Source organism: Odocoileus virginianus, chromosome 1 (genome assembly GCF_023699985.2).
Source record: "Odocoileus virginianus isolate 20LAN1187 ecotype Illinois chromosome 1, Ovbor_1.2, whole genome shotgun sequence".
Taxonomy (NCBI): domain Eukaryota; kingdom Metazoa; phylum Chordata; class Mammalia; order Artiodactyla; family Cervidae; genus Odocoileus; species Odocoileus virginianus.
The window spans coordinates 16,166,198-16,184,338 of NC_069674.1; the positions used below are offsets into that span (position 1 = coordinate 16,166,198).

The following is an 18,141-nucleotide window of genomic DNA, read 5'->3' on the forward strand; positions in this document are numbered from 1 at the left end:
TTCAGTGCAGTCTTGTGTATATAATAACCAAGTAGCTGGGAATAAACTTTTCCGAAGACTTCTATTTTGACTCTAATTTCATTAGAGTATAGCAAGCTTTTCTACATGATGTAATTATATATCTTTGGAGAACAACCACTTGCATGCATATCATACCTGTGCACATAGGTATGCTGTGGAAGAAAAACACCCACGTTTTTACATTTAGTCTTTCGTTGCTCTTTGGATTTAGGGTAGACTACTTAAAAGTGGAATCCATACCCAATGACTTAAATCCCCTACTCCTTCCAACCCCATTTTGCAATGGAAAAAAAAAAGAATTTGTTGCTACAATGATGAAGTGTCCCTGGACTAGCGAACTACATGTATGCAAATCATTCCTATTTGAACTATAGGCACAAATGGCTTGAAGTCAGGAAACTATAAAGGGCCAGAGAGTAAACATTTCAGACTTTGAGCTACATATGGTCTCTGTCAACAGCCCTCGCCAGCCTTTAAAAATGTTAACATTATTAGCTCTCAGGCTGTATAAAAGGAGGCCATAGGCTGAATTTGGCTAACAGGCCATAGTGGTTTTTCTGGAGTAAGTTTGAAAGCTCAAGATGGAGCCACTTCTGCCCAGGTGCCATGTCAGCAAACCAAAACTTAAGTAACTTTCATGTCCCTGTAAATGGTTCGCTTGACCAGAAACACGGTACATCCAGTTGGCCAGACAGCCAAGTGTGGCTCTCTACTCACCTCCTTACTCCTTATTTTTTATCCTCCTGCCATCAGCTCCCCTTTGCAGTTCTTTGGGCCCCTGCAAGTGGAGAGTGCCTGCTTCAAGTGTCAAAGTTTGTTTGAGCATCTGTAACAGTTTCTGGTGGGGGAGGATGGAATCCCAAGCTGACTTCCAATGGACTGTGGGACAAGATGCATAAGCAAAGAGCCCACTGAACAATTTGCGTTGTTTTTCTCATCATAACCAAGGGCAAGCCACTTAGGGATCTGAGCTCCGACCCCTTGTACACAGTTCTGATCCAAACAAACTTTATGTAAGGGGAAAAGTGCATTTGTGTATACTTATTTCCCAGAAAAGTTCCAAGACAGCTATATTGGGAACCCACAATGGGTGGCAGCCATTAGGGGATGCATAAAGAGAAGTCCACAGCAAAAAGTGTGGGGAGACTTGGAAAATAAGAAATCAGAACTGTTTGAACTAATGGCACAACAACATCTAAGTAGCACAAGTCATACTCTTAAAAGTCATTCGGGTGACTGCCGCTTTTATAAAGAAATTTTCTCATTTAAAGATTAAATAGATCAATTGCTAAGGGGAATCTTGAAGCCAAAGATGTAAAACTGGTGAGCATGGATCAAACACTTGAAAGATTTTAGAGTGCTTCCCACCTAAATCTAAGACTCATGTGCTTAGATGGTCATGGAATGGGTTAGATTGACACTAGGACACCTGACAACCTCAAGAAAAATTCTGTGCAACAAAGTACACTGTAAAATACCACCAGATCCCCAACCTCTTACATAGTCATCTGGTTCCCAAAGACCCAAGGCTTACCTAAGAATCGAGATCCTTGAGTTTCAGAAAATTGAGCAATCCACCTTCTGGCACACCTGCTTATTTTGTCATAATAATTGTGGTCCTGCATGGAAGCAACCTAGATGCCCATCGGCAGATGACTGGATAAGGAAGCTGTGGTACATATACACCATGGAATATTACTCAGCCATTAAAAAGAATTCATTTGAATCAGTTCTAATGAGATGGATGAAACTGGAGCCCATTATACAGAGTGAAGTAAGCCAGAAAGATAAAGACTACTACAGTATACTAACACATATATATGGAATTTAGAAAGATGGTAATGATAAGCCTATATGCAAAACAGAAAAAGACACAGATATACAGAACAGACTTTTGGACTGTGTGGGAGAAGGCAAGGGTGGGATGTTTCAAGAGAACAGCATCAAAACATGTATATTATCTAGGGTGAAACAGATCACCAGCCCAGGTTGGATGCATGAGACAAGTGCTCGGGTCTGGTGCACTGGGAAGACCCAGAGGGATCGGGTAGAGAGGGAGGTGGGAGGAGGGATCGGGATGGGGAACACATGTAAATCCATGGCTGATTCATGTCAATGTGTGACAAAAATCATTACAATATTGTAAAGTAATTAGCCTCCAACTAATAAAAATAAATGAAAAAAAAATTATGGTCCTGGAAGCTGCAGAAATGGCAAAGTCTAAGACAACCTAGCATTTCAATGGCCATCATCAGGGACATTCCAGTTAGATACACTATTTAAGAACTACCTGTGAAAGTGTTCCCAAACCAACCAGAATGGGATATCTATTTTAATTGCTATGCAGAAGACTCCAAAACACTGCAAAATTCCAAAACAGCTTCATTGAAAGATTCAGTGCTAAGGGCTATTGAAAAATCAGAGAAAACAAGACAGACTTGGCTCCAACAACTATTTTTCTTTACCTGAATACTGTCTCCTATTCATCTTAACTGAACTGCCTTTCCACTTTGAAGAGAAAGACCAAAAACATTAATCAAGTTGGTTTTAAAACTGCAACAGCTCCAAGGCCAGATAAGTAAGATAATAAAACCCCCTCCTCCGGAACTTGAATACCCCCTTATCTACTCTCAAAGGCGGCCCTTCCAGGGTGAATGGGACTCTGAGGGGTTTTCTGATAAACTCTTAACAGTTATTCCCTTAAACAGCCAAGGGCAAACTAAAATAAATGGAAAACCTTGTAAAATCCTAGTAGGCCAGAACTTACACTCTTTACTGTAAATTCTGCTCACTGGAGTCTGTAGATCTGGGATCCCAGGAAAACCCACAGAAGCTAGCCAAAAGTGAGAATTCTTACCCAAGTCAGCTCTTGTTGGTCCCTGGAGTTTCTGGTCCAGAGAGAAAATTCACGTCCTTCCCTTTCCAAATGAAGACTCTTAGGAATCTGGTTTGGGGAACTCATTGGTTATTGATCCTTTCTCTCCCAGGAATAGCTATTGCCTTCTTGGATCCTGAGAACTGGCTGGCCTTCCTGCCTGCTGACACATGGGGGCTGTTGGTTCTTGTGTATGGAGGCAGTTCAACTATCAGGCCACAAAATATAGTTGGACAGAAATGTGGGTTGCATCCCATTTGCAGCTTACCAACTGTTGCCAGCTTCTCCGGAAACTGTCCAAGTACTTCTTTCTTTTGGCTATCTTTGGGAGTGACTGGATCTAGGGAGGGTAGTAGCTCTTGGTGTTTGTTCAGTACAGCCAGGAACAGTCACTGTCTAGTCTGAAATTTGGTGTTGGGTGGATGGTCCCCTTGGTATCTTTCAGGTTGTAATCCTGTAATCCAATCCTATTTCCTGTTTCACAAATTGAGTCTTTGTAAGACCAGAAAAAGTTCACCTATCCTTTTTACTAACCAGAACCTCTCCCCTATCTCACAAGGCTTGTGAAAGTGAAAAGTGAAAGTGAAAGTAGCCCAGTCATGTCCAATCCTTAGTCCATAGAATTCTCCAGGCCAGAATACTGGAGTGGATAGCCTTTCCCTTCTCCAGGGGATCTTTCCAGCCCAGGATTGAACCCAGGTCTCCCGCATTGCAGATGGATTCTTTATCAGCTGAGCTTCTAGGTAAGCCCCAAGGTTTGTAGGTATTGTAAAAATGCTGGCTTCAGGTAACATCTTTCTTGGAGCAAGTTGCATGCTTTGTTGATGCCTGTGAGATGTTTGAGTGTCTTTGCTAGGAACTGAGGTTGGTCTCTTTGGAATGCAAACTTCAGGGAGGAAATTTACAAAAAAAAAGGGGGTGGGCAGTATTTGGAAACTAGGCAAATGAAAAAAATTTTAAGTAAGTCTCCTCCACAAATACTCGTAAGAAAGTTTAAACTATCTGAGCAAGTAACCTTAATTCATTCCATCTGCCAGAAACACAATTTGGATCCAACTATTTTTATAAACTAGTGAGTTTTGAATTACCATACCCATCTTGTGGCTAAAATTGTAAAACAAGCTGTAAGATCAGTACACAGCTCTTATGTCTACGTGTATGTCACAGATGTGGGATTTTGTTCTTCTGGATGGTGTTGCCAAAATTTGTGAAGAGCTCCATTAAACGGACTTAAAGACAAATAGAAATTTATATAAATCAAATAAACTCTCAGAAATATAGAAACTAAGCCAAATATTTTTCAAGTTCATGTGATCTAAGATCATCTTTTGTTAAAACAGTAGTTTAAGTTTTGTCAGTTTAATTAAAATAGACACAACTTTAAAGTTATCAACATTAACATAATGTGGACATACAACTTTTATTCTATCTAGGCTTACTAAATGGCTTCCCTCGTAGCTCAGTTGGTAAAGAATCTGCCTGCAATGCAGAAGATCTGGGTTCGATTTCCTGGGTTGGGAAGATACCCTGGAGAAGAAAATGGCAACCCACTCCAGTATTCTTGCCTGGAGATTCCCATGGACAGAGGAGCCTGGCAGGATACAGTTTGTGGGCATGCAAGAGTAGGACACGACTTAGTGACTAAACTACCAGGCTTACTAAAAGTCAAATAAGTTCCTGTTATTTCTTTTATAGAATTTGTCAGCAAGAAATTAGATGAAGATAGTAGCAGTTTAAAGTCTCATGAAATTTTCATGAGTAATCCAAACATAATTGTTAATAAACATAAATAAGTTTATAAAGCTTTTCAACAATAATCATGCTTTATGGTTTATTGACTTAAAAACTGTTTCCAAAATCTTTTTGGTACTTGAAACCTTAAAGTCATACTGAGATTAAATGATGGATATTTATTGAATCATTTCCAAGTAAGAGAAAACTCTGAAATATTAATTACTGAGCATAGACTTACAGAAAAACCAAAAGATATTTGGAACATGTTTTGTGTCACACTGAAAAATTTCCTGTGAGGAAGAATATACTTCCAGAAATTATTGCAAAAGCATTATCAGATAAGAAGTGATATTTAAATTGTTAGGTTATTTGTGCAGGTATATGTTATTAATATGTTATCAAGAAATTATATTAAATTCCAGATAATCTGACATTCTCATACAATGGTACCAGTCATAATTCCAGTTATTATCTTAAAATGTTAGATATCTATTTGTAGCTCATAGAAATAACCACATTTTCTTGTCAATTCCAAAACTAAACTCTTTTCAGCTCTCTAACCACTAGTATTTTAAAGTCTTGTCATTTATAGACAGTTATTATTTTACTCTGATCCTTTTACAAAAACGAGATTCATGCAAAGTACCCTACCAAGTACTCTTGACCACTGACACTGCTGTTAAAGTGTCAAACCTTTTGTCCCTATTTCACAATTGTGTAAACATGGAAGACCTCAAAAACTGAGGAGGAGAAGTAGCCCACATCAAGGCAGACTGCTTTCTCCCAAGAATGTTATTACTCATATACCTCAGCCCATTTCAAATTGAACATAATCCAACTTCCAACCAACTGTTAGATTTGCGGTGATGCTGGTGATCCCGTAGTTAGTTATTTTTGCCCATCATAAACTTCCCCCCTGTTTTCCAATGCCTTAGTGTCTTTGAAACAAGCTCACTTGATAAACACTTCTGGAGAAGTATAAACCAATTATATGAAACACATAAATAGGCCAACTGGCTTTAAGAAGTATCCCTCTCATCTATATTTCTTGACTTCCTTGATTCTAGTTAGTTTTGGACATGGAAACCCTGGTTCAGGAATACTTTTCAAAACCATTGGTATTATTTTGATGCTAATAACTTTTACCTCCCTACTAGGCTGTGTTCTCACAAAAGTTTTAAATGCATGTGGGGGTAGCCACTGACCAGCTAACGACTGTCTGACCAAAGAGAACAGAACATAACCAGTTCCAAGAATACAAGCCTGACATCTCTTCTGAACATTACACCAAAATCCAAAGTGGAAATAGTAACTGAAAGTCATACTAGGACAGATATTTTTAATTGAAACTCTCAACTGGTCAAGAGGATGATCCAAAGGTGGTACCAGGCCTATTCTAGGCCCAACATGAAGCCACTTCTGGTGGGGGTGCTATGTACACAAACCAAAACTTACTTTCATCTCCCAATAAATGCTCTACTTGACCAGACATGCCATACATTCAGTCAGCCAATCACCAAATGTCAAGCAATTTCTGGTCTCTATACTTTCTGGTTCTTTATTCTTTACTCCATAAAACTTCCTGCCGTCCACCCCATTTTGTTGTTCTCTGAACCCTTGCAAATGGAAATTGCCTTCTTCAAGAAGTGTTGAATAAAAGTTTGTTTGGATTACCTAAGTTGTCATCTTTAATACTTTTAAATAGTTTGTAGACCTTAGTCTAGTTATTAGAAAATTTTAGGCCAAAATATTTTTGAAGCAAAGATGTCTTGGCTACACATGTAGGGTTAGCCAAATAGCCCTTAGTGGTTCAGTGGTTAAGACTCCACCTGCCAATGCAGGGGACGTGGGTTTGATCCCTGGTTGGGGAAGATTACACATACTCAGGGACAATTAAGCCCACACGCCACAATTTGAGAGCCTGTGCATCATGACTAACACCTGAGGCAGCCAAAAAAAAAAAAACCAAAAAAAAAAAACAAAGCAAAAACCCATGACAAACTGTAACTCAAAACCCTAAAGCTGACCTTAGCAGTAAATAGTACTTAAAACCAAAGAATAGCAGTGATTGAAAACCACTGACAAAACTGATGCTTAAGCACCTTCCCAAGGATTTCAGGAACTTTCAATGTGGCAGTATCCAAGCTTAAGATACTATACCATGTTGTCTAGAACTGTCTAGTACTCAAGCTTCCTAGAAGACACTAAATTAGTCTACGGCAACCCTTATCAACATAATTTTAATTCAGATGCTGAATTTCAGAAATCTTTTATAAACTCATAAATATTGCTTACCTTAATCGTTTCAGGCACTAGTAGAAATGGAAGTTGACAAACGTCATTTACTTAACTTTTTTGGATTGGTTTCGCAGTCCGCTAAAAGACAATGCTAGGTGAGGTATTAACAATAGTAACATAACTCTAATCTCTGTACAAGCATATTTTGCTTTATGCAGTTGGTGAAATCCCTATGTTACAGTTTTGTTTTTGCTTGTTTAAAAGTCTTCCTTTTATTTGTGGACTAGTAGCTATGGTCTATAGGGTTGCAAAGAGTTGGATATGACTGAAGTGACAGCATGCACAGCTCATCCCTAAATAGACCAATTTTATAGGGGAATATACAAAGGACACAAAGGAAAACCACACTAGTTAATGTTCTGCTGAATGACAGAGAGTAATTTTTCCATTAAAAATTCCTTGTCGTGGTAAAATATTCACAGTAAAAATTCATCAAAGCTGATTTTTATTAAAATCAAAGCACCAGTTGACTCTCCCAAATTAAAAACAACAACAAAGACTACTGCCTCAGATATCCTTCACAAGCAAAACCTTCATAGGGAGAGAAACTGTGATCTGATTGGCTAGCATTATTCTCTTTCAAAAACATGAACCACCAATATGTGAATTTTAGTTAATTCACATCCAAGATGATGGGATAATATACATAGAGACATGAATTCTTAACTTACATGATATTATAAAAAATTAAAAAAAAACACATATGTGCATGGTTATTTTAAAGGAGGGCTTCTAAAGATCCCCTGGAGAAGGGAAAGGCTACGTAGCCACTCCAGTATTCTGGCCTGGAGAATTCCATGAACTGTATAATCCATGGGGTCGCAAAGAGTCGGACACGATTGAGCGACTTTCACTTTCTATTTGAACAAGCAATTTGCTGGTTGAACTCATGGTTATGTCCATAATTTTAACGGTCAATCAGATCAGTTTCTCTCATTCATAACAGATACAGATGAAAAGAAAAATAAGAAAAGAAAATAAGTACATCTTCTATTTAAATTTAAAAACCTTTTGCTCCCGTGAAGCAACCTACTGCTGGGATTCACGTTCATCTGTAGACCAAAAGGAGTTAGTTCCTCCTTTCATTGTCTAACTAGTCTTTCCATGGAACCTAAATTTAAAAGTTTAAGCAGTGTTAACAGCAAGAGAAAACTGAAAGGCAAATTCATATACTCACCCTTTTGACTGTGGAATCAATCTTTTTGAAAGTAGTCCTAAATTGTGTTATGTCTACACTATTGTGGAGTAGTAAAATGTGGAGCCAATTCTTTAGCTTGGAAAAGAAAGTAAAGCTACCAAAAGAGGACATTTTCCTTTTAGGACCTTCCAATTTTCCTACCCTTCAATTCAGAAAAGAAAAGCAGGGCCTGTTAATTCAAAGGACAAGATAACTGTATTGCCAGATAGTATTTGGAATTTAATATGGTATACATTATCCTTGTAAGTCACTGACTGTGTATTGGGTTTTCTTATTGATGGGAAAGATAAGATGCTTGGCACCTGGGAGAACTTTTGATGAGCTGGACTGAGTCAGTTCTAGCTGCCACATGGCCTGCTCATCATGTGATCCCCCTTCAGCACTGGGAGTCCTGCAGATATAACATGAGGCTCTTGGTTCTAGATCTAGATGGCAATCTCCAGGAGTTTTTGATCAGAGGTAAAAACTGGAGTTTTGAAAGTTTAGGTCAAGGGTGCTTGAGTTGCACTGACCTTTTGAAAGGAATGCTCTCCAAATGGGCATGAGGTATAGTCAAGCTCTTCTGATAGCTTATTTCTATTATAATTTAAGGACTACTTTGCTGGGATATGCTGGGATCCACCTGGACACATACGCACCTGTTAATAAGGTCACAGGACTTTAAAGACTATCAAGAAAATGCTGTTGGAGAGAGAAACTCTTTAATATATGTAGTTGTCAACTGCCTTTCATTCAGCAATATATATGTGTGTGTGTGTGTGTGTGTATATATATATATATATATAAAAGTAAGAAGAATATTGTTTTAAAAGATTCATATGGCACTGAAAGTTCTGGGTACATTAGTAGACATTCTGGCTCAGATGCATTCAGGAAATTACAATTTTTCACTCTTAAGTGCTACTTCCCTTTGTGATCATCCTCAAAATTTATCTGCAGTGGCCCCCTTTAACTAAGGAGACAAATGTGGAAGAAGAAAATGTCCTAAGGAACTATTCTAACATAAAAACAATAAACTGACTAGCAAAAGCTCCATGGCTACTATGCTAAAGATGCTGGAACAAAGAAGACAATCAAGTGGTAAATGCACTATTACCAAAATCTGTTTGTCTTTGGAGAATAAATGCCAAATATATACTCAAAACCATACAACAACAACTTCCCTGAAACACATATTTGGAAAAGTGAATTACGGTTTCTTAACGTTTAATACATAGTTGACATATGGACTAAACTGAAGTCTACACAAAGTGAGATGCTCTTGCCAATAAATTATCAGTATTTTCTCATTTTATCTTCAGCAGTATCTGAAAACCCAATGACTTAGCCACAGGGCATTTTCAAATTATCCATTTGAAGAAATAATACCAAGTGGATAAAAGTAAGTCCTCTAGGTTTAATTCATGGGACCTGACACCATCCGAAGGATAAAATTCTGTCAAGTCAGCTATATTTTTATTCTACTGGCCTAAGAGGAAAATTTCCTCAGCCAATTGATGTTTTATAAATAAAGGCTTACTTTGGCAAACTAAAAAATTTCATGTGTTCTGTCAAATGTTAGATTAGGAAATGGCACGACAATTTTCTTCTATCTTAATCTAGTTACCTCCCTTGATACTGAACAACAAGTAAAAGGAATACATGAAAGTCAATTAAACTAGCCAAGGCTGACCCATTAAGAATATGCTTGCCCTCAGAAGGCAGGTCTTCTATATCTCTCCATCAAGAGAATGAAAATGAAGCCCAGATTAAGTCAGAAACAATCAATTTGAGGTTCTGATTCTGAAAAATAGATGCTTTAGAAAAAATTTAAATTTCACTATAATTCCCTCTAACTGCCTGCTTCTAAATTCCACAAAAGACTTTCACTCCAATTTATAAAGACAGATGAAAACCACAAAAACTGGTCCCTTTCAGGGGAATTTGTATTTAATGCCCCAAAGGGCATAAGTTGAAGAATCTTTACATCAAATATGGCACACACTGCTGTATTTCATATTCTGGATGGCTCCACCAAAAGCCATACTGCAGACAATGAGTCTTGTTATAAAAGGATCATCTGCACAGTTAAAATGCAAACACCAGTCCACACACAGACACACAGCAAAACCAAACAAGTACACTTACTTCCTTCCCTGGTGGAAGGGAGGTTTTAGAAACATATGAAAAATGGCCTTGAAAACCTGCTATATCAAACACCTCTACAGACAAGAAAAAAACAAACAAACAAACAAAAAAAATCAAACATTTGTTTTCCTTTTTCTTTAATACAGTTGCCATCTTACATAATATACTATTAGGCACCTTCTTAAACAGCATCTAGTCTACTTTCTCGGTGCACCAGTGGGCATTCTAGGATAGAATTCTTATTACCACTGACATTCATGGAGTACTGTACTTATGTGCAGTACACCTAACTCATGTTGGTCCATAATTTAGTGGTATTTTCTAAAAATGGATTAATGCACACATCCAGACCACATTAAAATTTCAACTTAGAGTTTATACAAAGTCCTTTCTATAGTAGCTGTCACTCAGGACTGCGGTTTGAAATCCAGGAAGTGGGAAGAATGTCTTTTTATTTTGTTGTTGATGCTTCTTTCTTCCTTTCTCCTTCCTTCCTCCCTCTTTTCCTTTCTTTCTTAATAAGAAGGTTAAAAGAAATGGGTTATTAAGGAAATCAGAGTCTAGTAAACATTGAAAACTTAAGATGGTCACAAAGTCTTCTTGGTATTGATGTTAAATTAGTGGCAAAATGTTTTTCGAAAACAAACAAAAATCTAAAAACCAGCTCAGGCCAGTGTGCTTATTTAAGCAACTGGCGTTCCTCTATGCTCTTGAGGCGTTTCTTCCGGGGCTGTACAAAGTCATCGTCTGAGTCATCACTAAATTTATTATCTTCTGAATCATTTCTGAATTCTAGTTTAGGAAACCTTTTTTCTGGATAAAGATTCTTCAGAAGTTCTTCAAAATAGCTTTCAAGTTTTATACCAGCATTGGCCACTTCTGAATCAGGCTGTTGAATAAAAATAAAAATATCAATTAAAAAATGTTTAGTCAATAAAAGTAGTAGATTTCTTACATTTTCTCCCTTTTACCTGAAGATTATGAATATCAGTGGATTAAATGTTCACCTATAGCTTTGATGTAAAGTAAATAATAGTCTGGGGCAAGACAAAGTCTAGAGAAGAGCAGATAAGAAGTAAATAAAGTTGTTGACTCATCTAGATGACCAAAAAGATATCAAAGAGATGCTGTAATCAGAATCCAATAACAGGTATTTTTTTAGAACAAATAAAATATCTACCTCTGGAATGAGTAACTGATACAAAGGACAAACTATCATCAAAAAGCTTTAAGTCTGATAGATGTTTAGATGATAAAGTTTTTGAGAAAATTCTTAATTGAGAATTATTTAAACCACATTCTTAATATTTCAATATCACAAAGACTAGAGTCTGGAAATGCCATATTTCAAGAAATAAAGGTGAGAATGACAAAGCATGCTTCTGGATTAGATATTTTCTAAACTGTTTTTAAGTTGTTGACTGTAATTTGCATTTCCACTCACCATATAATAAGCCTTTGACTATACATGTGGATAACGTTTTCCTAATGACTTCTTTCATTCCCTGACATAGACTCGAACTTCTGAAAATTTATGCTACCACAGATAGATATCTTCATCTCCTCATTTGTTGGTAAGGTGTTTGATTTAACATTACTTCACATTGCTATTTTTCCCCCCTTCTCACCTCATTGAATTCAGCACAGTTTTGAAAGATCAATCTAAAATCAGCTACAAAATCTTCAGGCTTTGTATACATGCAATAATCTTCTTGTAGTCTTTTCTTGATGGTTGACAAGTCCATTGGATTTTTAATTATTTTGTAATAATCAGGCACCTTTCAAAAGAAATGTAATGCTATAATAAATAAATTCTACCTGGTCCTATATAAATTTTATAAGTAGTAGTATATAATTCAGACTGCTTTTCTCAGTTCTGTTTTGTCACTGATAAGGAAATATATTCAGCAAAATTTGCAAGCACCTACATGCTTCCAAACATTGGTAAATGTTTTGTGTCACTTTTATCAAAAATTTTCATCAGTTATTTTTAATGAAAAAAGCCTACTACATTTTCCCTCTTACTATTTTCCTTTTTCATTATTAAACAAAAAAGCAATCATTAGAAAAAGTATTACTTCAGGTAAGATTTGACATGTTTTTGCTGCATATGTTATAGCAAGTGGGCTCTGAATCTGGGTTTGAACCACAGTTCTGCTACTCAATAATACTCTCCTGGGTAAGTTACTGGGTTCAGTCATTTCACTGAACCTGTTTCTTCAAGTTTCAAACAGAAATAATTCTACTATTCTCACAGGACTTTGTAAAGATGAAATGAGATAATACATATTAAGGGGGCCTATTTTGCTGCTGCTGTTATTCATGCCAAATGTAACAGTAGGTCAACATTAGAAAAAGCACCAAATTCTAGGTCACATTTTTAAGTGAATTAACTTCTTATTGGCATATTTTTGCCCTGCTTGTTTTGGGCACAAAGGGCCTTCCCCCCTAAAGACTATTTATAGTGGACCCTCAAACTGTGCAGGTACACTTTTACACAGATTTTTTCCCATGAAATTCATACAGCAGTACTACAAAATCTGTGATTGATTGATGCTGCAGGCTGACTGTAAAGTCACATGAAGACTCCACTGTGCAGAAAGCTGGTACTCTCGACCTCTGTGTTGTTTTAAGGGTCAACTGCATTTCTTTTTCCGATCTTAACTTCTCAAAACTTGTTTACAAGGAAAGAAGTTCACTGCTTCTCAGCTCAGTGTAGTTATTTGTCTAATTTTCTAAAGTTGCATTCAATTAAAGAATTTTTTTTAACAAATCTATTAGCTTTTTTAAAGGAAATTCAGATGTCAGAGAATAGAACACATTTTGATTTGAGTAGCAGGTTATCTCCAACACTCTACAATAATGCACTAAGTGACAGTGAAACTGAAGCTTGCAAAGTCGTGTCTGACTCTTTGTAGCCCCGTGGACTATACAGTCCATGAAATTCTCCAGGCCAGAATACTGGAGTGGGTAGCCTTCTCTTCTCCAGGGGCTCTTCCTAACCCAGGGATCAAACCCAGGTCTCTCACAATGCAGGTGGATTCTCTACCAGCTGAGTCACTAGGGAAGCCCATAATGCACTAAAGTCACATCAAACTTGAAATATGAAGCTTTTGAAGTCAATGGTAAGCACACACATCTCTTCCTCTATTGCCAATGTCTACTTCTTAAGATATACCCATTTGAATGCAGAGTTCCAAAGAAGAGCAGGGAGAGATAAGAAAGCCTTCCTCAGAGATCAGTGCAAAGAAATAGAGGAAAACAATAGAATGGGAAAGACTCGAGATCTCATCAAGGAGATTAGAGATACCAAGGGAACATTTCATGCAAAGATGGGTTCGATAAAGGACAGAAATGGTATGGACCTAACAGAACCAGAAGATATTAAAAAGAGGTGGCAAGAATACACACAAGAACTCTACAAAAAAGATTTTCATGACCCAGATAATCACGATGGTGTGATCACTCACCTAGAGCCAGACATCCTGGAATGTGAAGTCAGGTGGGCTTTAGAAAGCATCACTACGAACAAAGCTAGCAGGTGTGATGGAATCCCAGTTGAGCTATTTCAAATCCTGAAAGACGATGCTGTGAAAGTGCTGCACTCAATATGCCAGCAAATTTGGAAAACTCAGTAGTGGCCACAGGACTGGAAAAGATGAGTTTTCATTCGAATCCCAAAGAAAAGCAATCCCAAGGAATGCTCAAACTACCGCACAATTGCACTCATCTCACACGCTAGTAAAGTAATGCTCAAAATTCTCCAAGCCAGGCTTCAACCATACATGAACTGTGAACTTCCAGATGTTCAAGCTGGTTTTAGAAAAGGCAGAGGAACCAGAGATCAAATTGCCAATATCCGCTGGATCATTGAAAAAGCAAGAGAGTTCCAGAAAAACATCTATTTCTGCTTTATTGACTACGCCAAAGCCTTCGACTGTGTGGATCACAATAAACTGTGGAAAATTCTGAAAGAAATGGAATACCAGACCACCTGACCTGCCTCTTGAGAAACCTGTATGCAGGTCAGGAAGCAACAGTTAGGACTGGACATGGAACAACAGACTGGTTCCAAATAGGAAAAGGAGTCAAGGCTGTATATTGTCACCCTGTGTATTTACTTATATGCAGAGTACATCATGAGACATGCTGGGTTGGAGGAAGCACAAGCTGGAATCAAGATTGCCAGGAGAAACATCAATAACCTCAGATATGCAGATACCACCACCCCTACGGCAGAAAGTGAAGAAGAACTAAAAAGCCTCTTGATGAACGTGAAAGAGGAGAAAGAAAATGTTGGCTTAAAGCTCAGCATTCAGAAAACTAAGATCATGGTATCTGGTCCCATCACTTCATGGCAAATAGAAGGAGAAACAGTGGAAACAGCAGCTGACTATTTTTTGGAGCCCCCAAATCAATGTAAATGGTGATTGCAGCCATGAAATTAAAAGATGCTTACTCCTTGGAAGGAAAGTTATGACCAAACTAGAGAGCATATTAAAAAGCAGAGACATTACTTTGCCTACAAAGGTCTGTTTAGTCAAGGCTATGGTTTTTCCAGTGGTCATGTATGGATGTGAGAGTTGGACTATAAAGAAAGCTGAGCACTGAAGAATTGATGCTTTTGAACTATGGTGTTGGAGAAGACTCTTGAGGGTCCCTTGGACTGCAAGGAGATCCAACCAGTCCATCCTAAAGGAGATCAGTCCTGAATGTTCATTGGAAGGACTGATGTTGAAGCTGAAACTCCAATACTTTGGCCACCTGATGCGAACAGCTGACTCATTTGAAAAGACCCTGATGCTGGGAAAGATTGAGGGCAGGAGGAGAAGGGGATAACACAGGATGAAATGGTTGGTTGGCATCACTGACTCAATGAACATGGGTCTGGGTAGACTCCGGCAGTTGATGATGGACACGGAGGCCTGGCGTGCTGTGGTTCATGGGGCCGCAAAGAGTTGGACATGACTGAACTGAACTTGAAGTCTGCACCTATAAATTAAAATATGTACAGAGATGGGATGGGGGGCAGGGGGTGTCTTTACCTGAAATGGAAAGTTTCTTTCCCAATAGCTTTAGGATATAGATACCTAAAACTCCTGAGAGAAACAATTGATATAAATCATCCCAGAGAATAGTAAGTAAAATACATGAGAAGAAAGAATACATGAAAAAAGAACAGAAGTTTTGGGGCAGTTAGTTAACATTAAAATGTAGTCAAGATTAAAGCATTTAGTATGTATTAATGGGGCTTCCAAGGTGGCTCAGTGGTAAAGAATCTGCCTGCCAATACAGGAGACGTGTGCTTGATCCCTCGGTCGGGACAATTCCCTGGAGAAGGAAATGGCAACCCACTCCAGTATTCTTGTCAGAGGAATCCCATGGGCAGAAGAGCAAGAGGAGTGACTAAACAACAACAATGCAGAAAGTTTTAAGATTTTGATTAATGTAAGAAATTTACTGTTGAAATATGGTACAGAAACTAGATTCTCATAAATCAAGTTTCAGAAAAATCATCCCACTGTACTAAAATGCATTTTAATACTTTAATGCACCATTAATACTTACGGTCAGAGGAACTGGGTCTTGAAAAGCCAGGCTCATTTCATGGCAGTAAAGAAATAAAAGTAGGCGTTCGCACTTCTAAGCATAAATAAATAAATAAGAAATAATGAAGTCACAACTAATTTTTAATAGCAATATTAATAGGTCTAAAGTATCAGAATGAAAATTAAAACCAGATGAATACACAGTATCACTAGAAACCTGTCTGAAGTTTTTAAAAATAAAATTTCCACATATCTCTGCAATTTTTATACTGAATTACTAATAGTCAATAAAATGACTCATAGTCAATAAAAGAAGAACATCCAGGTGTTAAGCGATCCAGAGGTGGATCTCTATCCATGGGGTGTTGGGTCCTAAGGTCCGTCTCTGAATGCAGAGGTTTCCATCATGCACTCTGTTATTTCTCTGCTTACAAGTCTACCCCAGTAACCACCGTGTCTCAGCGATACTGCATGTTTCAGCCCTCTTTTGCACGACAACTTTCATACTGATTGTTCTACTTACTAATTTAGCAAAGGAGCTTCTTTAGTAATAAGTAAGGTTAAATACATTAGCTGGCTTTAAGGTATAAATCCAGTACCACTGGGTGAAAGAATGAGTTATTTCTAGGAAGAATAAATAGAAAAACCCATCTCTTTGCTGCCAATTCTGAACAAATTTCAAGGAAGAAAACATATCTGTAGTAGAAAATATAACTGAAATTTATTAAAGGTAGGCTAAATTTAAAAGTCCAGACCACATAAAGGATATACAGTCTACCGTGTTCAATTACTGTATTTTAAGCTTCTAGGAAATGTATATATAGCATTGCTATTTTATTTCATTAAAAAAGTTATAACCTGCCATTATTTAAGATTTTTGTATTCCGTGGAAGAAAAGTACTAAATTGATAATACACTTCTATGATGACGGCACAGCTGCATTACAATGACGGGGCGTCTAACCAAAACAACTAAGTTTAACAGTTTGGGTTGGAAACTTACCCTTTTATCTATTGGTGTTAGTTTGACAAGGCCTTCAGTTTTCCTTTTTTCTGAGTTGTGAATGGGAGCATCACAGTCATATTCAACTTCGGGTTTAGATAAGTCTCGGCAGAAAGTGCAGATCCACTCTCCACTGTTGGGGGAGGAAGTATCTGACTGAGTTCCTGTTGCATCACTCCTCTCCTCACCACCTCCCTTTCCCACCCTGCTCCGTGCCATCTGTAATGCAGAATTATTTATTTGGCATAACTGTTAAATCACTGAGGATTTACCACCTATCGCCTATGTACATGGCACCATGCTGAGAGCCTACCAACAGAAATACAGTTCATGGGCCTAAGGGGTGTTAATCCAGTGAAGGGGGCATGAAACACACACACAAAAGAAAACAAATAAAACACACACATTAATCTATGGCTGATGTGAGGCACAAATGGCATTTTCCCCCAAATGATTAAAGAAAAAGAAACACTCTTGGTACTATTCTTGTAACTTTAAGTCTGAAATTATACAATGGTTGTTCTCTATTATTATTATCTCATGAGGTCTAAGAATTTACTGAAGATGTTTATAAATAATAAAACTCAAATGCCTGGCAAATAAGATGCACTAAATTATGACAGTTGTGCATAAAAACCATTGTTCTTCATGGTAATTCCCTTGTAATAATTTAAAAGGCCAGCTATGTTTTTTTTTCCTTGACGTAACAGACTAGGTTTTTGAGAGATGAGAGAAGCAAAGGAAAATGGTAGACAGGGTATGGAAAACCCTATGCTGAACATTTTCGCATATACATTTATGCCAAGTGGATTTCTATTTAAATTTTTACAAAGGTTTTGTGTTTAAAAAAAAGGCTTTGTGTTACAGGATCATCAAATGTCATTGCTGCTATTATATATAGTGAAAGACTGTAAGCAAGGGAAGCAAGTGCCATCTTACCTTGGAAAATTTGCCAGTGTGGGCACGTGACAAGAGAGGTGGAATACTTTGGGACACTTCTCACAGCACAGGAGCTCCCCTCCATTCTGACAAACCGCACACCAGTCCTCATTGGGGTCATCCTCTTTCCTTGTCTCCCCAGCATGAAGGGGAGACTTCTGGGAGGCATCGAGCCACTCGGACTTTCCGCTTGAGGGGTTTTCCTGGTGAAGTCCAGGTTGATCTCCTGTGCTGTCAGGGGCATCTGATCTCAACACAGACTCCTCAGACGCAGCGCTCTGACTGCTATTTAGAAGCAGGGAGGTCAGTATGCTTCTTGGATAGTTGGTCTGCAATGGAAAGAGTTAACTATGTATACGGATTTCTTAGACTGCCATCCTCTATCAGCACTACTGCAA

At 37.9% G+C, this 18,141-nt stretch overlaps 1 protein-coding gene across 3 annotated transcripts in view; it reads right to left on the minus strand.

Moving 5' to 3' along the window:
- Nucleotides 1–10,373: 10,373 nt before the first annotated feature.
- Nucleotides 10,374–18,141, minus strand: part of TRIM24 (tripartite motif containing 24) — a 109,637-nt gene continuing 101,869 nt past the window's right edge. For all 3 annotated transcript variants that reach the window (XM_020878281.2, XM_070465208.1, XM_020878278.2), the window contains 5 exons: nt 17,744–18,072; nt 16,805–16,937; nt 15,822–15,896; nt 11,882–12,031; nt 10,374–11,142 (listed from right to left, as the gene is read on the minus strand). In XM_020878281.2, coding sequence (XP_020733940.1) covers nt 10,933–11,142; nt 11,882–12,031; nt 15,822–15,896; nt 16,805–16,937; nt 17,744–18,072 — 897 coding nt within the window. In that variant the 3' untranslated portion in view covers nt 10,374–10,932. The remainder of the gene's footprint in view (nt 11,143–11,881; nt 12,032–15,821; nt 15,897–16,804; nt 16,938–17,743; nt 18,073–18,141) is intronic.